The sequence below is a fragment of the Zingiber officinale genome, chromosome 10A (genome assembly GCF_018446385.1).
Source record: "Zingiber officinale cultivar Zhangliang chromosome 10A, Zo_v1.1, whole genome shotgun sequence".
Lineage (NCBI taxonomy): Eukaryota > Viridiplantae > Streptophyta > Magnoliopsida > Zingiberales > Zingiberaceae > Zingiber > Zingiber officinale.
The window spans coordinates 38278985-38303806 of NC_056004.1; the positions used below are offsets into that span (position 1 = coordinate 38278985).

Sequence of the window (24822 nt, forward strand, 5' to 3'; positions counted from 1 at the left end):
AAATAAAGGAATCATTGCTGCATGGAATTAACCGAATATCATGCTTCATCAGGAAATACTGAGAATTCGTACTAAGGTAAAGCTAGAAAAGGAAAACTGCCCTTCTATTAGCAATGGAAAAGAAATCTGCCAATGCTAAAAAAAACTATTCTTACTAAGCAACCAAAATTTTGAAGCTTGTAAAACCCCACAAGAACCGAGCAGGTTCATCAAGGTTGCAACAGAAAGTTTGGGTCAAAAGCTACTATGCTAATTTCACCGTCTGAATGAAGACAACCCACAAAAACACTAACCTACATGCTTAATCTAAACCAAACATCTTCCTTCTTTCTTAAGGGTTCTCAGCAGCAAGCACAATAAAAGAAAAAAAACAAACTTTCTTCCTGTGATCCACTTCGAACAGAGAATCCCTTTCTCTGAGGTGCACGGCAGCCATAACAATTCAAACAGAATTAAACTACAAGGGCTGTAGAATCTAAAACACAACTTATACGTTCATCTAACATCTCGGCTAGGCATTTATGCAAACAGAGAACGTTCAGAGAGCTCGCAAAGAAACCTTGAGGAAAATCAAAAATCCACCTAGCATAAACCCAATTCAAAACCAAAACCAAGTCGCGGAACTACTCCTACTGCAGGTGAGAAGCAACTCACCGTGATTTGCTTGAACTTACAACCGACGGGAAGAACTCTAGGGTTCCGGTTTGCTCGGAGCTTCAACCTCCCTTGTGCCCACAGACCCTCCTCCACGAGGGAAACTCGGATCCGCGAGGGTTCGCCGGAGAGAAAATTTCACCGGCCGTCGGAGGGAGGAAACCCTAGGAGAGGCTGCGGTTTTCACACGAGCAGGAGTCGGAGTCGCCGCGTGAGAAGAGGAGAAATTTTGAGAGAAAATTTTTTTAGGTTTTCCTCTCCTAACTTAACCTCTTTTATAACCTAGGGTTAATCCGATTCCAACTATGCTTTAATTTCTTTCTCCCCATACTTAGTTAACAAAGCCCATATAGCTCAGCTGATTGAGCCGTGTCTGGTTGGGTCAGTCCAACCCGAGGACGTGGGTTCGAGCTTCGGTTTTGACAAATTTTTTTGTCAACTTCTTTCGTTCAGTAAAAATACCAAACGAACTCCAAAAATTACGTAAAAATACTCTAAAAATTTCTAAAAATCTCTAGAATTTTTCTAAAGCATTTCTAGATTTTTATAAGGACTTTTAGAACTCGAAATAGGGAAAGTTGGGTCGTTACAATAGTCCACACATCACACACCGTCACAGCATCTCCTTGTCGCCTTCTTCCTTATACTTTAGCTTTTCCTTTATCTGCAGTAGGTGGAAAATAGTATCTATAAGCTAAAAGCTTAGTGAGCGCTATCCTACTCACAAAAACTCGATATGCATGTATATAAATAAAAACATGCTAAAACTGAATGCTAACATGTAAAGCTACTCATGCTCATAAATAGTAAAGGAATCATGCTAACTGAAATACTAAACATGTATATCTAATCATGCTCATAAATAGCAAAGGAATCATACTAACTGAAATACTAAACATGTATAGCTAATCATGCTCATAAATAGCAAAGAAATCAACTAACTGAAATACTAAACATGTATAGCTAATCATGCTCATAAATAGAAAAGAAATCAACTAACTGAAATACTAAACATGTATAGCTAATCATGCTCATAAATAGCAATAAAGGAATCATACTAACTGAAATACTAAACATGTATAGCTAATCATGCTCATAAATAGCGAAGGAACTAACTGAAAAGCTAACATGTAAAGCTAATCATAGAACTATCATGTGTATCAATAAGAATCTGAATTGCTACCTAAGCTAAACTAATTAATGCTAAACTGAGTCTAACTTGTATTCACATAACTAATTTGTGAAGTTTTGAAAAACTATTTACATAATAGATTAAAATAATAATCATGCTGCTGATGGGCCCGGCAACTGTACTTGCTGTGCGCGCATCCCTAACTAAACCCGGGATTGCAAGTTCCGAGTCTAGTAGGGTTTACTAGGTTATCTAAACCTAGGGACGACTGTGGGGGTACTCTGCTGATTAGCTAGCAGCTCATTGACTACAAAGTCAACAGAAGGAAGTGGATTGTGATGCAGAATGGTTTCACAAAGGTCCTCAAAATCATCTCGCAGAGCCATTACAAAGTTCTTACCTATAAGCAACATATGGAGCAAAACCTTGCAATTGTGCAAATTCTATAAGTGCTAACTAATCCCAAATGTTAGACATTGTAGAGTAAAATTCTTAAACACTCATACTATTTTTTTTGTAGAGCATGAATGGCTATCTCCAATTGATACAGTTTTACAAAATTAGATTGAGTATACAATCTCTCTAAATGATCCCAAACTTCTTTGGCGGCTTCATACTTTGCAAGTTGGATGCCTATCGATTGCAACACAGAGTTGTTGATCCAAGTGATAATTTTTGAATTGCAAGCTTCCCAAACATCTAATTGTTCTGTATATTTTTCATCTTCACTATCTACTGGTTTGACAAAGGTTCTCGAAACATACACCCACATTCATTTGCCTTTCAAAAAATTCCTCATCAAATAACTCCAATAGGAGTAATTTTACTCATTCAATTGCACACTAATAGACTAAAATGAATCATCTTTTACATTCCTCATTATAACAATCAATGCAATAAGCGTACCAGAATCAATATTCACATTTTTTACCATTAGGTGGACTTATGGGACTCAAAATTTGATCTCTACCATTCAAAATGTAGCCCTAGATGCAAGTAACATTACCTCAAAGTTTCAAGGCAATCCAACGGTTGAAACATAAGAAAATACAATTCTTCTATAGTTGTCTCAAAGAATTTCAAAAATAAAATTATTTTACTAACAACTCCAATGTCAATATATCATTTAGTAGATACAAACTTTAGTGGTTAACCAAGAGTAGACACAGACGAGTACTTTAGGATAACCCTGTGAAATAGTTGGTTGCCTTAAAGTTGCAATACCACCAGCAAAATTTGAGTCAAATTTTCTAGAGTATTGAATACTAATATGTGCAACTCTGAGATAAATTTAACATCTTCTCTAACTATATGATAAATCAAATCTTGTTGAGCAATGATAACCTGTATAACCAATAATTTGACAGATTTGACATCGTTCTTAATTTTTCTTTTGACCTCCTTGATGTCGTTGACACTATAAGAAAAAAAATGATAAACAATCTAAATTTTGGTCATAAGATTTTTGGTAGTTATTACATTTAGTGATGAAATTTAAATTCCATCGCTAAAATTAGTGACTGAAATTAAAATTTCGTCACTATTTTAATAGCAATAGTAATATATACAAAATTATAATATTTATCTAAAAATCTATACAAAATTACAATATCACACCAATCAAAATAATATAATTAACTACATCTAAATTCACATAATTACAATATCAGCCCAATTAATTTAATATTTAATAACATCTAAATTATTAATTTCAAAATATAAATATTTATTTAAAAATATTTATGACATAAATCCATAACATATAGAAACCACTGAACTTCTCTAGCCTTGTCCTTTAGCTCACGATCGCAGCTCTCAAGAGCTAGATGGGCACACTTGGACATCCGTATCTTTTCCTTGGCAACCATCTCCATCTTTTTGATAGCTTCCTGGACAACCTTGGTGATTTTATTGCAAGCCTCTTTTGTAGAAATCAGACATCTAACTTTTTCATTCTTTGGATTTTTTTATCTAATCTATTTCGAGATCTGTTCAGACAAAAAAACACCTTCAAACCAGTAGAGCACATGAGGTATATTAGGAAAACAAGTAAGAACAAATAAATTCCTGAGCTATACTTAAAAATTGATCCAAAGGGCTTAAGTTGGTCCATGACTCCTTAGGGTGCTTATAACTAAGTTTACCCCATGGATTGGAATAGTTGGTATTGTTAGAAATGTGAATGGAAAAAGAGGTGGAAAGGAATAAGAAAGAAACTCCATTGTGAATGAGACTTTTAGTCTCATATTAGAAGTTTCAAGGCATATTAATTGATTTATATTAATTCACATGCATTGATTATGTGAATAACTATATAGGAAGAAGCTCTCTCTCATGCTTGGGTGGTGCGCAAGGGGAGTGCAAATCCAATACCCGGATTGCACTAAATCAAGTTGACTTGTGTACGAGCACGACATGCTTGTGCAGGGGGAGTGCAAATCTAATGCTCGGATTACACTGAACCAAGTTGACTTGTGTATGAACATGACCTATGTGTGTCGAATGCCGGACTAGTTGGGGCAAAAATTTGCCCAAGTGAATGAACCAATGTCTGTAAACGGTCAAGTGAAACGTTGGTGTTTCAAAGCTCGGCGAGTAATGATCATTAGACGTTGCCTATTAGTCTGCCCTCCTACATGAGGAGGTTGTTATCATAAGCAGAATACACATATAAAAAACTCTCCACCTACGCCCCCTCGCTCTTTTCTGTCATGCATCTTTTGTTCGGCAGTGTATCCGTGATGGCAGTCGGGTACCTCTTAGTTCATTGTGACCACCAGTACTTGGTGTGTATCATGGTTAACTATTGTATCCTGGGAAATAGATGACTTGAGAAAACCTCGAAGCATAGCCAAAGGTGGGGTGAATCTATTTCAAGGAAACTGCATCCATCGCAGACCTTAGTCTGCTCGGTCCACTCTGCCTCTTGGTCCACTCTACCTTTAGGCTGCTCTACACTTAGCCACTCTATAGTTTGCACTCATCACTTGCAGAAACTCGCCCCCGCTGGCAGCATGAGATTATCTTCTCAGGTCATCTCGACAGATAAGTTTAATTTGATTTAGTGTAATTTCAATTCGGCTAATTCCTCAAAATCTCTGACAAATTGTCTAGCAAGTATACCTGCATCAGTAGTTAATCTAATAGGTTTTTAGCTCAATTCCCAATGGGTGTAAAATACCTGGTTGGATACTTGACCTCTCTAATGCAAAAGGTCACTATACTAGGGTAAAATGCCCCATGATTTACCTATATGTATCTAACTGGGGGCCGACGATACTTGGTTGCCTGAGGTAAGCATTATTATCTTTTGCTCCAACAATAAGTTTTAGGATACTTCCACGGGTTGACGCAATTGGTACCTGTATGTGTGGTTGCTTCAATAGGTCTTGAGGTTAATTCTCAGTGGGTGCAAAATATCTCGTTGGGTGTCTGACATCTCCCATGTAAAGGGTCACTGTGCTAGGGCAAATTTCCCTTATGATATACCCCTTCCAGAGAGTGTGGGCCCATCTTGGAGGGATTGCTAAGGTACGACTTCACCTTTTTCTCTAAGAATAAGTTTTAGGATGCACAATAAGAAGGTATCAACCTCTTTTTTATTCAATTAACAAGTTAGTATTTCTCCTAACGCTCTATTTGGATGGGTTGAGAGAAGGTTCATTAATAGAAGGGGAAGGGACGAAAAGGTAGGGAAAGGTAGGGGAAGTAAAGAATTTATCTTACCCTTGTTTGGGAGGGAGGAAAGGTTCATTGGGAGGAAAGGGAGAGGAATGAAGATTAAATATTTAAAATTATAAAAATATTCTCTTTTTAAAAAATAAATCTACATATGAAAAAAAAATAAGGATAAAATTGGAACAATTTCTCCTTCCCTCTCCTTCCCCTTTCTTACACCCTAAATTGGGGTGTAAGAAATTTCATTGACTCCTAAGCATGCAAGCGTAAGCTTTACCCTTCTCTCCTCTTCCCCTCCATAACTCACTCTCTCCCAAACAAGGATAAAATTCTCCTTCCCCCTGTTTATCCTTCCCTTCCTTATACTCACCTCCTCCCAAACAAAGGGTAAAAGTCTTTCTAAACTGTCCCTAAACAACCAAAAGAATATATTTGCAATATTCTATAGAAGTTCAAATGATCTTCAAAGGAATGATCATTTACCTCATGTCAACTAAAAGTTACTCAGAATTAACTAGGATTTCATTGTATGTCAGTTGAAGTTCCTTAGAAACACAATGTTGGACATACAAAGATGTTGACCCTTCAATGTTAACTCAACAAACATGCACAAGTAGAAGCACGTAAAGAAAGAAACCATGACAACTATTTCAGTTAACTAAAGCTTATGGTTATAATGGTACTATTATGAATGTATTGGCAATTAGTGAACTATAGAAATTAAAGAATAATTCATAGGAAATTGTTGTTGGACAGACTTGTATTCGGATAGAGAGGAAAAAGATTTGAATTTTTAAAAATTAAATTTAGACTTATCTGTTGATTTAACCTAAGTTAATAATCTCAAGCTATCAAGCAAAAAAGGAAGAGCTGCATGGGATGACTAAATTGACTGAAACATTGGGCTACCTTATGTATCCCAGACTCCTGACTGTCGAGTCTAAGTGCAGACTCCCAACTCTTGAGTACAGATTCCCGACTGCCAAGTCTAAGTGTCAAGTTCAAGTGTAGACTACTGACTCCCGAAAGCATATTCTTGACTATCAAGTGTCGACTCCCGAGTCTGAGTGTTGACTCGCGACTTCGATATAGTGACTCCCGACTCCGAGTGAAAGAAAGAAAAAGCTGAGGCCTGCTTTGAGGTAGTTTCCTTAAAATAGATTTGTCCTCCTCTAGCTATGCTTTGAGGTTACGATGGACATCCATTTCTCAAGATACAATAGCAAAACCAGATACACAACCAAGCACTGGTTGTTCATGGAAAACTAAGAATGTATCTAATTGCTATCACAAGTAAACCACTGAGTGGCAATGCACAGTGGAGAGAAGATTTGGGGAATGAAGGTGGATGGAGATTCTCTTCTTTGTTATAGCTTTCGCTTCTGCGTCTCTCCTCACTACAAGAAAAAAGACATACAACAACGGTTTTTCACCGTTGTCGTAGGCCATTTTTAACTGTTGTTAAAGGCTGTGTTGTTAAAAGGGGTGGCAAACGACAACAGTTTTTAACCGTTGTCTGCGAAGGCAAAGACAACATTTTAACAACGGTGAAAAACTGTTGTCTTTTCCTACAAAGACAACAATTTTTCACCGTTGTCTTTGAGCGTATGCCTAGGCTCTTCAACAACAGTTTTGAACTGTCTACGACAACGGCTAAAAAGCGTTGTCTTTTTAGCCAACGACATCGGTTTGACAACGGTTAAAAACCGTTGTCTTTTTAGGCAACGATGTTAAATAACATCAGTTTGTCACTATTGTCTTTTAACGCCATTGACAACAGTTTGACATATTTAAACTGATGTCTTTGGGTACAATATACAACATTTTGACAATAAATAAAAAACTTATTAATCTTTTCCTACTCAATGGTTTATAAAAAACATCCAGTGCAAATTTCATTGATAAAAAACCTACATAATCAATATTTACAATGCAAATATTCCAACATTCAAACATCACAAAAGTACCAAACATCAACATTCAAACATCACAAAAGTACCAAACATCAACATTCAAACATCACAAAAGTTGATATATATCACACATATAGTCCAAAATATCATGTTTTGTTGGAGCACGTCTTCTCTACCTGTGCATCTTCTAAACAGCCTGTGCATCTTCTAAACTGCAGCCTTTTCTGGTTTCTCCTCCCTCCTAGCTTCTCTTTTCTTCTCCTTTCACAGAAACTGCAGCATATGATTACAAGTTAATTCATTTCCCAGGAGTAAATGGCATAAAAAATGGATCTCTTGGAAATTTCACACGTACCTGACCTTATTACAGTTTTACAAAAACTCAGAGTAGTATGTCTTAAAAGACCAGCTATATGGCTTTACAAGTAACTCTTAAGTATGGTAAACCAAACCTATCAACTTTACAGACCAAAAAAAATTCTATCCAATTTGAAGCATATAGAATCTAGCTAAATTCACAGAGCAAGCAATGGCTTAGAGCAACAACCAGATTCTGGTTCTATCATCGAGCATCAAAAAAGCATTATAGAATCTAGCTAAATTAGACATGAAAAATCAAGTTCCAACTTATTTCTGGAGCATACAAAATCACAAATACAAACAAGGGCTGAAGCAACAAAGCAGCACACAGAGAATTAAACAAACAAGCTTTACTAATTTAAATTCACAGAGCAAGCAAATTGATCAACCCACAATTATCATAAGGATCTACTCTCTTGATACTCAAATAGACTCAGTAAACGGCCTAACTTCTAGCACGAATCAAAATTCCTAACTATATTAGCATTTTCCCCAATTCATATTCGAATAAAATTCTCCGACAATCATGCAAAAGCATAGAGATGGTTTATTTAGTTTTTACACGGAATAGAGAGTAGAAAAGAGCAATCCAAACTTTCGACAACATCATAGAGGATACCGCTAATTAGATCATGGAAATCACATAGATAGAACTAGTAAAGAACATAAAAGCCCAAGATTTAACGATGAGACTGAGGGATTTAACAAAGGACCTGCATCTAACCATGTATCAAACCAGAAATTAATATGATCTTCACCTAAACGCCATCTAATCTGCTCTTCTGCTACGTTTCTCATCTGTAACGTCCTGTGCAGTTTTGTGAACTCATGTGTGCAGTTTAGTCATGCCGATTGGATTTGGTAAATGGACTCAGAGACAGATATCTCCAAATCAAGTGCAATCAAGTATAAGCAGCATGTATTCAATTTAACTGAATATTATTATTGTCAAATGCAATAAGATGAACTCATGTATATACCTATTCATAAATATGATCTTGTATGCATTCTGCTATCTTAGAGCGCACTTCATCAATTTCTTCTTGAGAGTACTCCGCTTTTGTGAACTGTGAACACACATAAATTATATGATCTTAAAGAACAAAATATAATTAATTGGAAAAAAATAATAACTAAATAACTTCTAATTATTTGAGATGATAAAGATAATATTACTATCGATGGTAGTGTATCCCCCTCGATCATTGCATTTTCTTCAGTAATTTGCCTCATAAATCTCATCACGTAATAACCACATTGTTTCGCATCTGGCTGCCTAGGAACCTACGTTAAAGGCAATTGATATTGTTAATGATAAATATACACATACCTTGATTGATTGAAATAGAAGTACCCATACCTTGATTACTTCCCATTGTACATGCTTTCTTCCTTTCCTTCCATTGTTCGAATTAAACAATCTTAACGCCCTTCATATATACATTCAACATAGTTGATATATAAGTGTTTTATGACTAAATTAAATACATAATAAAAAGCATATATAAACTCACATTTCCACAACATATTTCCAATCTTCATCACGAATGCGATGACTTAAAGAATCCAACAAGTAAACAATCTCCTTATGAGGTTTAATGACAGTCAAATTCCAATGGAAACTACACACAAATACAAAATTAGTGCATACAATTCACTAAAATAATCAATTGAAAATGATATTAAAGATGTTCATTACCCATTGCAACTTGGCACCAAAACTAATTGATTAATTGATGCACCACTCATCCTATCTGCTAAGAAACTTGCCCTCTGGTTCAACCGTTCAGTTTTACCTATTTTGTCTTGTGTGGTTTTTTGAAAGTTTGGGATGCTATGCGGATTTACAAATCTGAATTTATCAATCTTATTTTCTTTTACCAACTTTTTATAAAGATGTCTGCCATTTGAAATAAAAAAAATCAGAACTATATTAGATATTAAATACTGATCTAATAAAGTATGTGCTTCTTATATACTAAATTTAAAAAAGAACAAACAATACTACAAGGTAATTCGAAGACTTACCATATGTAAACAACCACACAATTTCCTGAAATTGGCTCCAAGTGATACAAAGCACTAATGTCCTCAAGATGCAAGTTCAGTTCATAATCATCTTGAAATACCTCATGATCTAAAGCAATTGACAATTTCCTTCCATTCTCAAGAGCACGCTTACAATAACAATACACCACGCGCAATGATCTTGGCACACTTGATAACAAAGTCTGGTTATTTTCTACATGTGCCGTTTTCTTCATTTGACGCTTCTAATAATTGTAATTGTAAACTTTTTAGATAGGTGCAATACTAAATAGTTTCACAGATATTTACTTTGAAATATTATCTTAGATGTACCTTTTGTCGTAGCATCAGCAGGTGTTTTGGCCAAGCCACATGGGTTCCAACAGCATCACCAATAGTTTCACATTCATTGGGAATCGGAACTGGCAAACATGTTGATTTCTGCATTGCTTCATCGATGGATACACGCATACAATTCTTGGGTAACGGAACACCATGGAGAGAGTGATTAACTCCAATGACCTCAACAACTGTACCATATGCAACAATGTCTGTGCTAGAATCCAATGTCAAAATAACTGATTTACCCTAAAAGATAAATAGTTGTGTCATTGAATTATACTAACTCTTTATTTTAATAATAAATATAACCACAACTTATATACCTGTAAAGCAACTTCTTTATCCACAACTTGCATTTCGACATCATTGAACTCTTCATGACTGGGGAAAGTCTTATCGGTGTTCAGTTTATTGTCATTTTGCTGAGGTAACTTTACCGAGCAACTTCCTTTGTCATCAATGTCACTGCCCCATGCACCCTTTTTGTAGACAATTGCTTCAAGGTTTTGAATGCGTGTATCTTGGTCTTGAATTAATTTTCTAGCCTCCACCAACTCTCTCTTTTGCTCAATCAGTAGCTCTCTATCAACATGGTCAGTCTTCCATCTACTACCATTAAAGAACAATGATGGAGTGATATGACCTCCAACAGCCCTCACACGTCCACTATGTTCTCTTGAATTGAGTGCTTTCATAAGAATATCTTCTTTTGTCCCATTAATTTCGAGTGTACCCTCACGCTTCTGTTGTATATAATCATCCTGTCATCCAAATAAAAAAAAATTACTTTAAAAGTTTCATTGAAATACAATAATTGATTTTTACTCATAGCTTCTCACAATCTTGTCTATTGTTTGTTTCAACTCTTGGCCATCAAATTTACCTTCTTTATTAACCCTTCCTTTCTTCCAAATAATAGCTCTATTGATTTCATCATCGTCACATAATTCATTTGCCTAAGAACAAGAATAATTGAATGATATATGTTAAATAAGAATGATTATTAAATGCTAAACAAAACCGTTATACGAATTTTATAAGCAAAATATACTTACTATTTCTTCAGCATATCGTGCATATCCTTTACGAGCAAGGCGATGGGGGTATATGTTCTTCATTCTTTTCTCCTTCTGTTGTTCACTTAGTTTCTAGTCAAGTGAAACATTCCACATATCAAATTTACTAATTCATCATTTACCTTAATATCTACTTATTTTGAAAGAACAAAAGACTAAACTTACAATAAAGTCATCAGACATGCGAGTCCTGACAAAAGAAATCCAATCATCTCTTGCAAGACCATAACCGCTAGGTGGTTCATCCAACTCTTCGAGTTTGTCAAGCTTCTTCGAAATGAATGTCTGAGTGAGATGGGATTTAAACTGACGCCACTTATTACTTGCTGAATTCAAACATCCCTTCTTCCAACTTGGGGGAACATCATATGTCAGCTATAAAACACAATTGGGAATACAATAAACTGATTAGTACCTATATTCATCATTGACACCATAAGCAAACACAATTTCTGGAAATTATTCTAGCATTGAAACAACACACACATACATTAAGTTTAAGGCATTCTCATCATTGAGTGTTTTGGAGATCTGAAATTACCAAAACAAAGCTAATGCAGGAGTGCTCGTGGCTTTTGATTTGCCCTATTTGTTTATTAGTTTAATTGTGGATCTATTTTCAATCTGGATGATTTAGTTAACGATAGAGTCTCAGCGCTGTTAACATCGTTCGCCTTATTATAGGCAAGTAGTAACTCGCATGGATGTATCCACTTCCGAATATGATGAAACTAATGCCTTAAAATAGGAGGTTATTATACACCCATAATAATTTGGTTGACAGTAGGGTTGTAATATCTAAAACAGAAAACATTTGATATTCAAGTTATTAGATGGATGGAAGCTTTGGATTGTAGTAGACAACCACAAACAATGAGATATACAACCATTTCTCTTGTATTTGTATAGTTTTGTTAGGAAGATTGAGCTTTAGTATTTAACATGTCTAGAGCCTTAAGTTCAGTTGTTGTGCTATTGCACATATTGGATATTTGTGTATATCAGATATAAAATCATGCCCTTAACATTTTGTTTGAAGAATCAAGTGCAAGTAAAGACATATACAAACAGCACTAGCTTTGGACACTGATATGACAGACAAATGGATTTGTTCTTGATTTCGTACAATTAACCTAGGACAATGTTAGGATCCTTTGACGATTGTTGGTTACTTATAATCCTAAGTTTTCTAGTTGGAGCAACATTCGTTTTGAAATTGTTTGATGATTGGCAGTTGGTAATCAGGTCTTACAATGTTTGTAGATTTGGTAATTTCTTGTTGAGACACTGGACGACAATGCAATCCTGGTTTTCTCTTTGCTTTACAATTGTTTCAATGCTAATGCAGAAACAAAGCTACCAGAACTAAGTACAAATGAAAACCCCACTGATATAGAAAAAGAACCTGCTGAGGGATCTAAAACTGAAATGGAACAAGGAGAATCACGAACAACAGAAGAACAACCTACTGAAACATATGAAGCTGAAAGAAAGGAAGCAGAACCTTGTGAAATTTAAGAACCTTCAACTGAACTATCTAAACCTGAGCAAATGCAGCAGAGCAACTTGAAATAGAAAACCAATCTTTAACTTGTATATATAAAAATCATACTGTTGAATGCTGGAGTAGCAAGAACAGCAGGCAATTCATACTATTTTACTATCTTTAACTCATCTTTTCATGCATGCCATGATATGACAAATAAAATTTGCAACATGATAATTGACCAGAATTTCTTTAACTTACTTACATTAACTGATTCCCATATCAATTCTTTAACTTCATTTGGAACTTGTTTCCACGTCTTGTAAGATATCTTGACCTTTTCTCGAGCAAGCAAGCCAATGTAACTTTGCATTGCAATAGCAGCTCCTCCTACTGGCTGTCCAAGTTTATTAAATCTTACCTCCTTTCGAATTCCTTGAACCCTTTGTTTAGTAAGCTTATCCAGATGGGTACGACCTCTAGATGTTCTTGTTGTTTCAGTGTCTGTAGATTCCAGCATTGTCTCAACCTGTAAACTGTTGTTAGTGGATGTAGATGCAATTTTTCCTTTGCCCTTCCCAATCGTTGCAGGTTGTCCTTTTCTCTTGCTTGAAGCATGAATTGTGTCATCACCATCAGATTTGATTTTAAGCTTTCCAAAGGATGCCATAGATCTCAAATTTAATCTATTGATAAAAAAGTGAAACAACATATCAATATTTAAAAAAAATACACAATAAGAAATTCACCTACAAAAGAAAATCAACATACATAGATAAAAATTTGAAATACCATCATGTGCACAAAATCATATTCAAAAACAAGATACATATCAATATTGTCTACAAACATATCTTCAAAAAAAAACTATAATTGGTTAAACATTTTCAACCCAAGTGCCATCACAATCTTCACGAAGGCATTGGGGTTCATTGTCATCTACTCCGTAAGCATCCATTGATGGTAACTCTCTGGTAAAAGATTGATAGTGGACTATAGTGTCTTCAATTCATCCCCATTTGCATATTCAAATGACTCTCTAGTAGGAGTTGCAAGTACAATACTCCATACAGGATCTTCAGGATCTTCAATATAAAATACTTGCTTTGCTTGACTTCCCAAGATAAAAGAATCTGATTTGAATCCAATTCGTTTCAAATTTACCAATGTGAAACCAAGATCATCTACTTTTATACCATTATTATTCTCCACCCAATTACATTTGAACATTGGAATTTGAAATTTGTGGTAATCAAGTAACCATATTTCTTCAATAACTCCATAAAAAATCATGTCCGACACAATTGGATTTTTATCCTTTGCACTGGCAACTTGCATTGTCTTTGCAACTAAGCTTACTCCAGAATTTTGAGCAACTCGTACATCATCACGTTCTTTCGTAGCATAAGTAATCCCATCAATCAAATAACTAGAATACTTTAACACTTTCTTGCTAGGTCCACGCGCTATCCACTTTAATCTTTCAGATATTTGAAGGGTCGAATGGTCAACCGCACGTTCAACCTATAGTTAACAATATAATAAAATTTAAATTTTTGCGTAAGATACCAAGAGTTGTATGTATGCTAATACATAGTAGTTTTGGAACGTACAATATCATGCAACCAGTTAATAAATGTTCGGTTATGCTCATCTTGTAGCCACTTTTTGGACTTAGCTTTTTGAGGAAATCTTGCTCTCAACTCCACCATGTGTGCCCTAATAGAATTATTTTAAATAAATAAACCAATAGAATGAATTCAAATTGCATAAAAGTATTGATAAGTTAGAGAACATACTCAATATAAGGATCAATCTAATCATCATTCGTCAATATGTAACGATGTGCTTGTTGCAACTCATCATGCCTAGCGGAGTGCACTATTGCACCCGATAAAGGCTTAGTACGTTCTACTTTGTGATGACTTGATGGTATCCCAATTGTGTGGACATTAGATAGATAGTCTGAGCAAAATTTGACAGCCTCTTCAGCAATATAACATTCGGCTATACACCTTTCAGGCCGATTGTGATTGCGCACATAACCTTTCAAAATCTTCATGTATCTTTCAAATGGGTACATGTGTCTATACCAAACGGGTCCGCACAATTTGACCTCTCGCACGAGATGAACAGTTAAATGAATCATTATATCAAAAAATGAAGGAGGGAAATACTTTTCAAGCAAACATAATATCATTACAATCTCTCTTTACAAGTCATCCATCTTTAAAACGTCTATTACTTTACTATATAACGCATTGAAGAAGAAACACAACCGAGTGATAGTATCTCTGACATGTTTTGGCAAGACACCACGAATAACCACTGGAAGCAATTGTTGCATTAAAGTGTGATAGTCATGTGACTTAAGGCCAACAAGTTTCAAATCCTTCATCGACACAAGGTTTTTAACATTAGATGAGTAACCTTCAGGGACCTTTATTCCTGACAAAGAATTGCAAATACTTCTTTTCTCAGCTTTACTTAGAGTGTAACAGGCAGCTGGCAGAAATGTTCTTTTCTCCCCAATCCTTGGTGCCAGTTCAGTTCTTAAATTCATTTCCATAAGGTCTAATCTTGCTGCGACTCCATCCTTTATTTTTCCTGGAATGTCAAATAATGTACCGATGAGACTTTCACAGACATTTTTTTCAATGTGCATCACATCAAGAACATGTCGAACATGTAGCTCTTTCCAATATTCAAGTTCAAAGAATATTGATTTCTTTTTCCAACATGTTTCTCCATCATTCCTCTTTGATGATAGCTTTCCGCTGATTTTTCCCAACTGATAATTATTTCTTTCAACTCTTTCCAAAACTTCATGGCCACTCAATGGCTTTGGTGCAAGGTTAAATTCTTGGTTTCCATTAAATGCCTGCTTTTGCCTTCGATAAGGATGACATAAAGGTAGAAACCTTCTATGGCCTGTATATGACATTTTTCTACAATGCTTCAACCTTGTTGAATAAGTTTTTTCTGCACAAATAGGGCATGCATGATATCCCTTCACAACACATCCTGACATGTTCCCATATGCAGGAAAATCATTGATTGTCCATAGTAGAACAGCTTTAAGAGAGAAACTTTCTTCTCGATATGCATCATATGTTTCGACACCTTTATCCCATAAACATTTTAAATCATCAATCAGAGGTGCTAAGTAAACATCAATATCATTTCCTGGTTGTCTAGGACCAGATATCAACAAAGTGAGCATAATAAATTTTCTCTTCATACACAACCATGGTGGAAGGTTGTATGTGATCATTAAAACTAGCCAACAACTATATGTAGACCTCAACAAACTGTGGGGATTAATCCCGTCTGCTGATATAGCCAATCTCAGATTTCTGGGCTCAGAAGCAAAATCAGGCCACATGCGATCAACTAATTTCCAAGAAGGTGCGTCAGCTGGATGACGTAAGTATCCATCATGAATTCTTTTATCAGTATGCCAGGTTAACTCCTTGGATATCACCTTATTCCGAAACATTCTTTGAAATCTTGGCATGGGTGGGAAATACCACAAGACCTTTGCAGGAACTCCTTCTTTTATCTTGGATTTGTTGCTCAACTTCCACCTTGATGTCCCGCAAGTAGGGCAATTGGCAAAATCTTCGTACTCCTTCCGGTATAAGATACAATCATTAGGACAAGCATGAATTTTCACGTAATCCATCCCTAATGCACGTAAGCTTTTCTTTGCCTCATACAAAGATAAGGGTAATTCATTGTCATCTGGAAGCATTTCTCCTAACAAAATAAGTAAATCGGTAAAACTTTTATCACTCCAACTATATTTTGCCTTCAAGTTAAATAATTTCACAACTGCAGATAACTTTGTGAATTTTGTGCATCCAGGATATAAACATTTCTCGGCATCTTCAAGTAGCTTATTGAACTCGCTTGGATTCTCAACATAACTATCATATACAGCTTGCACCATATCTATAGGCTCCTCGGCAAAATATTTGTATTCATCTTGCCCCACGCGATCATTACTGTTCATTGAGTTTTCTGTCATAGTTCTTTCCCCATGCCATATCCATGTATGATATGTCAAATCTATACCATTACAATACAAATGTGTCCTTATAGTTTCAACATTTTTCTTCTTTATGTTACCACATCTTGCATATGGGCAAGGTATTGCATTAGGATCGTTAGCGTTTTCCAGTGCAAATTGCAAGAAAGACTCTACTCCAATATCATATTCACTAGATAGTCTATCCTTTGACATCCATTCTTTGTCCATTCTTGTTATAAGTACTAATCAGCTAGAAATGAGATAACACCTACCTTCAAAACAATTGTACAGTATACAACAAGATCTTAACACAATGAACAAGAAACATAAGATATTCTTAGCATACAATCTATACAATCAAGTAACTAAATTATTAAAATAAGCGAATCTGCTAATAAGAGAAAAACTATCTATGGATGTGAAGAAAGGGAAGGGTTTAGTGCAAAAACGTGAAGGGTTCAAAACCACCTTAGATGAAAAAATATTTGAAATAAACTATAATGTGAACTCTAGCTCAAAGATAGGACTATTAATGAATACCAAAAGCAGATTAAAAATTTGTCAAGCAAGCAAGCATATTGAAAAACTTGAGGCAACTATTGTTTCATTGAAGAATAAAGAAACAGGAAGCTAGTCTGCAGGCAACTATGAGAAACTTGAGGTAACAATTTGTCAATTAACATTCAATATATGGTGAAATCCTCTAATATTCAGCATATTGAGAAACTACAAGAGGAAGCTATTCTACAAGCTAGGAGGTTGTCTAGTGCCACTGAAACTATTACATAGATTGCTTGACACTTTTAATTTTCCAATATCATACTGATCTTATTTTACATTCATAGATGACCAAAATCTTGTGCCTATCATGTTTGAATAACATCTAGTGTAGGTATATAAGAGCAAATCATTGACAAGAAAAACAAGCTCATGACACATCTTGAAATAAAAGAAGATAATGGAAATTCAGTGGAAACCCTGAAGGAAGCTAGGCAGGAACCATGCTCAAAGAAAGAGTCATCCATGTCTCAGAAATTTGTATCTGGGCTGGTAGTTGATGAAGATACAGATGAAATTGGAGGAAACTAAGATCAACCGAAAAGAAACTGGAGTTATGCTATATGAAGAACACAATAATGCAAAAGCAGTCGGTGCTTTCTCACAAGATTGCAATGAATTCAGGGCAAATCAACTACTAGGTGAAGACCATAAGTATGATGAGATGCCACAGGCAGTTCATGATCCTTGTTTGCTGGAAAAATCTATGAAGCAAACAATGCTGCAAGGAGACAAGGAAGTTAACAGAAATGAAAAGATTGAAAGGATCCTTGCAAACCCAGCAAATCCAGATGTTTCAGCTAGCAGTGACATTTCAAACATAGATTCAGATGCCAAGGGAAGCCTTCTGTTCAAAGATTTGGATGCCCACCCAGAAAATGATGATGATTTAGAATTACAATTGGCTAAAGATGTTGCACACATTGACAATGTTGGGCCCTTAAAGTTTACTTCAAACTTTAAGAAGACAGAAGATAATGAAAGTGGAAGAATGGAAGATATATGTAATACATGGCACGTAGGTTTACTTCAAACTTTAAGAAGACAGAAGATAATGAAAGTGGAAGAATGGAAGATATATGTAATACATGTCACGTAGGTTCATGATGCTTCTAATGGTGTGTTCTTTGGCAGTGTGGTTTCAAGGAAATGATATATTGACTAAAAGAGAACAAGACACTTTTATGCCTCCGAGAAAAGCACAAAGAAGAGAGAAAAGCGTTCGGGAGCTATGATTCTTCACCAGATTAGAAGAAGAAAAACGCACCTCGGGACAAAATGAGCCACGACGATCGCGAACTTGTGAACGGCGTGGAGTGGAAGGAGAGAAGATGGCGGTCGTCGTCGGGGAGAAGATGGCGATTAGGGTTAGCGCGGGTTTTTGGTGGCGGTGCGCGCGATGTGGTAAAAAGAAAACGTGAAGTGTTGCTAATCCATCCATCTTAAAACCTAGTTTGATTAAAATCCATCCATCTTAGAGACAACATAGTTTAACATAGGCAAATAACTATGTTGATTAAACTGTTGATTAAAACTAATACACAACATAGTTTAACATAGGCAAATAACTATGTTGATTAAACTGTTGATTAAAACTAATAGACAACATAGTTTCAACATAGTTTTAAACAACACTAATAGACAACGGTTGATTAAAACTGTTGTCGTATGCCAAATAAAGATATCTCATAGACAACAATGTTTAAAAAACCGTTGTCTTTGACATAAAACTGTTGTCTTATGTATGTCAAAGACAACGGTTTTTTAAACATTGTTGTCTTTTTTTAAAAAACACGACTAACAACAACATTTTTCAACAAAATCGTTGTTAAATAACAAAAAGACAACAGTTTCTCAAAAAACTGTTGTCTATTAGGTGTGGTTAAATCTATAATTTCTTGTAGTGCCTGCTCAAGACTATGGTCTCCTTATATAGGAGCATCATCCCTTATCTAAATTGAACACAAAGTAAAGATCATTTAATGCTCAAGGTTTAATGATAATAAGCATCCCTCAATGGTCGACCATTGTTATTTAGGAGGTTAAGAAATCACCATTAACAATAGTTGATGCTTCCATTACCCTCTTGAGCAACAAGCAAAAAAGAATACATGTGGCAAAATGTTGGTTGTTTTACTTCGACAAATTTTGCCCCAACCGATCCGACATTGGATGTGAGCATGTCGTGCTCGCACATGAGTTAACTTGGTTCAGTGTAATCCCAACCCTAGATTTGCACCCCCCCCCCTTCCTACGCACCCACGCATAAGAGTGAGTCTCTCCCCATGCATTTATTTATATCATGTATGCATGTGAAACAATATAAACTAACACTAAGGCTATGAAACCTTCAATGTGGGACTCAAATCTCATTCACAATGAAGTCTCCTTCTTCCACCTATTATTTTTCATTCACATTTCTAACAATTTCCCACATGAATAGAAATAGGGTATTGATGTGCGTAGATTGTATACACTTATTGGCATGTTTTGACGCACATTCACATACTTTGAGCATGCTTGATCTATGCATTTTCGTACTTTCAGCTTTCCTTTTTAGCATATTTACTCTCTTTGTTTGAAGATCTGCTTTTGTGCATTTTCTGTACACAGGAGTCGAAATTGGTGAAGATTTCGTGTTCGAAGCCAAATCTGTGAGCAAAGCAAGGGAAGAAGGTGCCCTACCTAAACCACGCACTGCCCTGCTCTGGGGGGTTGCCCAGGCCGTGTGGAGATCATGGGCCAGAAGGTTGCAGCAGGAAACGAAGTGGTCATGGCCGTGTGAACCTCACACGGCTGTGCAAGGATTTGAAGAACCTAGACATGAGAAGAAGCCTAGGCCATGTGCATCACATGGCCATGTGAGTTTTCCAGAGACAGGAGAAGCCTCGGCCGTATGTCTCACACAACCGTGTGAGGTTCTCAGTGGTAGAGAAGGAAGCAGGCCGTGTGCATCACACGGTCGTGCCAGATTTCCAGAAGCTAAGACAATTCAGGCCGTGTAGATCTACACGGCCATGTAAGGGGCAATTGGCGGATGTTTGCCACGGTCGTGTCTCACACACGGCCGTGCAAGGCTGGCAGAGAGGAGAGTGGGCAGGGTCGTGTAAACCTTACACGGTCGTGCCACGGGGTCGTGTGGCGCCCAAACTTCACCTCTATTTAAACCCTTCTTCAAGATTTGAAAAGAAATCTTCTCCCTCTTGGGAGAGAGCGAGATTTGGGTCTTTCCTTCCAATCTTGGGAGGATTTCTAGGCGATCTAAAGGCGGATCTTCAATGGATTCGACTTCGAGAGCATGGATTGGATCCGAAGACCAAGCTTTATCTTAGATAAGTTTTTCTTTCTCTCCTCTTCTTGAATTGGGGATCAAGAAATGCTTGTAATCTTTGTATTTTCATATTTCTCTCTTTGATTCATGGAGTAGATCTCTTTGTTTTAGGATGAGGGAGTATTTGTATGATGAATTGATGTAAACTCTTGTGGATTTTCCATTTTCTTACTTCTATGATATTGTCTTGTTTGTATCAATTCAATCTTGAATGAATTGTTGTGTTGTGGACCTAATTCTTATTTTAGATTGATTGTTTGAATGTCCTATGGATCTTGTAGAGATTATCTCCCACTCGATTTTCTGAGGGAAGCACGCAAAAGGTGCAAGTCCGTGTAAGGACGTTTGAAGGATAAGATTTAGGGGAAAATAGGATAATTCAAGAGGGTAGGATAGATTTAGGGATTAATCTTTATATCTTATGGGTTGAGGAGTATGATCTTGTGTTGATCATCCGAGGGATCTTCGTGACAGGAACAAGCCCGTGTAAGGACAACATAAGTTCATATCTACTTAATCACATTTAGGTATATATTTTAGTCCTAGGCCGATTTTCTATTGCAAGAGAGAACCGGCAACCTTCTATATGTTAGAGTGTATACTAAAAGCCTAGCTTTTGGTATAAACATTTATCTAGAAATAAGAATCACATTGGTCAAATATTTACATTTATGATAAATGTAGTTGTTCAATTAATTTATATTGTAGATAACATGGTGTGTGGTGTCACACACAGAGGATCATGTTATCAGTACCTTATAAATTATAAACAGTAGCTCACGACCATAATGGAAAGGAATAAACCATTGGAAGGTCTTAGTGTAATTAGGTATTAGTTTATCTTAACTATATAATTACACTAGTACACTTAGAGTGTATTGAGTAGGACCATTAGATGTCGTTTCTTTTATACTGACTTTATAAAGAAACAAAGACCTCAGTTATTATGGAAGTGTGTGCTCTTAATCCTAATATAATAACAAGCACATATATTTGATATTTATTTCTTTAATTTATCAATGGGTGAGATTTAGTTCGATGAATCAATAAGCCCGATAAGTTGGGAAATGATATCACTTATAGTGTGTGTTGTTGATTATAGAAGGAAACTGTGTCCTAGTGATCTAGGTTGAGAATGTCCCCAAGAGGAGCTCATAAGGATTGTCATGTTAAACCCTGCAGGTGGACTTAGTCCGACATGACGATGAAGTTGAGTGGTACTACTCTTGGAGCTAGATATTAATTAAGTGAGTTGTCAGTAACTTACTTAATTAGTGGACATTTGTTATCTTAAACACAGGGAGACTAACACACTCATAATAAGAAGGAGCCCAAAATGTAATTTGGGATTGGTGCGGTAGTTCAATAATAGTTCTCTAGTGGAATGAATTATTATTGATAAAATTAAGTTGTGTGTTCGGGGCGAACACGGGATGCTTAATTTTATCGGGAGACCAAAACCAATTCCTCCTCTCGGTCCCTATCGTAGCCTCTTAATTATAGAGTACTATACCCACCTATACCCACCTTCTTACCCATCCTATAGGGGCCGACCAAGCTAGCTTGGAGACCAAGCTAGGGCCGGCCATGGGTATGTTCATGGGTGAATTCATGTGGCCGTCCCTATTAAAATAAAAAGGAATTTTAATTTTAAAATTTTTCTTATGTGGATAATATAATTTAAAAGAGAGTTTAAAAATTTAAATCCTTCCTTTTATAAGATTCTACAAAAGATTAAGAGAAGAGTTAAAATCTCTTTCCTTATTTGTAGATTAAAAGGTTGATTTTAATTTTGGTAAAAACTTTCCTTTTAATTATATTCATGATTTAAAAGAAAGTTTGAAAATTAAAAATTCTCTTTTATTAGTTTCTACAAAAGATTAAGAAAAGATTTAATATCTTTCCTTATATGTAGATTGAAAGAAGATTTTAATTTTTAGAGATAACTTTCCTTTTTGGAAATTATCCACATGTTTAAAAGAAAGATTTTAATTTATAAAATTTCTTTTTATTAACCAATCATGAAGGGATTAAAATTATTGGAGAAATTTTTATAAATTTCTAGAAACAAATTAGGAAGTTTTAATTTTTGTTTTAATTAAAACTCTCCTTGTTTTGGGAAGAAGAGTGGCCGGCCATTATAATTTGAAAAGAGAAAATTATTTTAATTAAATAAATTTTCCTTTTCAATGGCAAAAGAATTAAGGAAGTTTTTATTAAATTTTCCTTATTTGCCAAGACCAAGGATTATAAAAGAGGGGGTAGAGGAGGCTTCAAGGTGAACGACTCTATTCTATTTTTCCTCTCTTTTCTCCTTGGGTGTGGCCGGCCCTTTCTTTCCTCTCCTCTCCTTTGTGTGGCCGAAACCTTCTCATGGTGGAGATATCTTTGGTGGCCGGATCTAAGAAGGAGAAGAAGGAGAGAAAAGAAGCCTCTTTTCTAGGATCCCTTGGAGCATGGTGGTGGTGGCCGAACCTCTTCATCATAGGAGAAGTTTTGATGGCCGAAACTTGTAAGGAAGAAGAAGGTGCTTGGTGGTTCTCATCTCGGAAGATCGTTGCCCACACAACGTCCGAGGTTAGAAGAGAAATACGGTAGAAGATCAAGAGGTCTTTCTAAAAGGTATAACTAGTAATTTTTGTTTCCGCATCATACTAGTTATTTTTGGAAATAATACCAAATACAAGAGGCTTACGATTCTAGTATTTCGAATATATTTTTCGAAGTTGTGTTCTTTTATTTTTCTTTTCCTTATGATTTGATTGTTCTTTTTGATTGACCTAAAGTTATTTTAGGAAATTAAATATTAGCTTTCCATAAAAGGTTTTGTCTAGTCGGTGGTGGTTGTTCCCATATCCAAGAAGGCCATGTGCCTCGCCACGTCAGTACTGGGAACCAATTATGGAAATTAATATTTAATGGAATTAATAACTTAGGTGATTTGGATCAAACGTGTTAAGTTCCGCAGGAGATCTAAGTCTAAACTTTAAAGAACAAATAGATTAAGTTTTGGATCAAACGTGTTAAGTTCCGCAGGCGATCCAAAATTTAATTTAAAAGAACACATGGTAGCTAGGAAAAGGTTCAGACCTTTGTACAAAATTTTTGTACAGTGGAACCTCTAGGTTTTCCGAGTAGCAACCAACACTATAAATGTTGGACAATTGAGAAATAGGATTTGGTAGATCATTTACATTGAGGAATCTTACAAAGAAACCAAAACTCCTAGAACATTCATTTATCATAGCCCATAATCTTGTTTGTTGATCTTTCATTTCTATGTTTACTTTTCATTAGTTACATTTAGCTTTTGGAAACCAATTGATTAGTTGTTTAGCTAACTCGCGTTGAAATATTTCTAGTGCTTATTCCTGTCCCTGTGGATATGATAATCTTTTATATTACTTGTGGCATTTCCGTACACTTGCGGAGAGCGAACAGGTATGTGATAGCATTCAGCAGTCAAGTCTAGTATATGATGGGTAGATTTTATCCTTTGAACCTTCCCTTATGAAGATCTATTTGCTTACTAGCTAATAGTAGATACAATATCCTTAAACTGTTATGTCGTCTATTCATGTGCGTAGATCTTATACTCTTTTATGCATGTTTTGATGCACAATCATGTACTTTATTCATGATTGATTTATGCATTCTTCCACTCCTTATCATATGTATAGCATAATTACTCATCGATGTTGGAGATCTGCTCTTTGTGTGCATTTATGTTGACAAGAATCACTTTTCGAGCAAAAAATACTATTGTCAATGAACCAGAGAGAAAGCAAAAGATACTGGCACCGGCCTGTGATCCTACACGGTCGTGTGGTCGATCCAAAGGAGGAGAAGCACACGGTCGTGTGATCTCAAATGGTCATGCCACCCATCTGGAGCTGAAGAAGCACACGGTCGTGTAATCCCACACGACCGTGCAATACATCGAGAGCCGAAGAAGAATACGGTCGTGTGGATCTCACACGGCCGTGTCACTTGACCCGAAGCCAAGGCGATGTTGGCCGTGTGAATCTCACATGGCCATGGCATGGGTCATGCCAGGCCCGTGCCATAGCCTATAAAAGGGGTTATAAACCTTTTCTAGAGGGGGGAAGCCGCCGGCCTTGAGAGAATTATCCTGTTATCATTCCATGCCTTCCTCACCTGTTGTTCGACGATACGAGTCAGATTTTAGCATTCCATCAACTCTGGAAGTGAAGTATTGGACCCAAGGATT

At 36.1% G+C, this 24822-nt stretch overlaps 1 protein-coding gene across 1 annotated transcript; it reads right to left on the reverse strand.

Moving 5' to 3' along the window:
- Nucleotides 1-9761: 9761 nt before the first annotated feature.
- Nucleotides 9762-13339, reverse strand: LOC122026606. Its single transcript, XM_042585342.1, has 7 exons — nt 12935-13339; nt 11349-11558; nt 11163-11255; nt 10947-11063; nt 10431-10868; nt 10099-10353; nt 9762-10010 (listed from the first exon to the last, which is right to left on the reverse strand). Exons 1-7 carry the CDS (start codon nt 13337-13339, stop codon nt 9762-9764), a joined length of 1767 nt encoding a protein of 588 aa, XP_042441276.1.
- Between the last annotated feature and the right edge of the window lie 11483 nt (nt 13340-24822).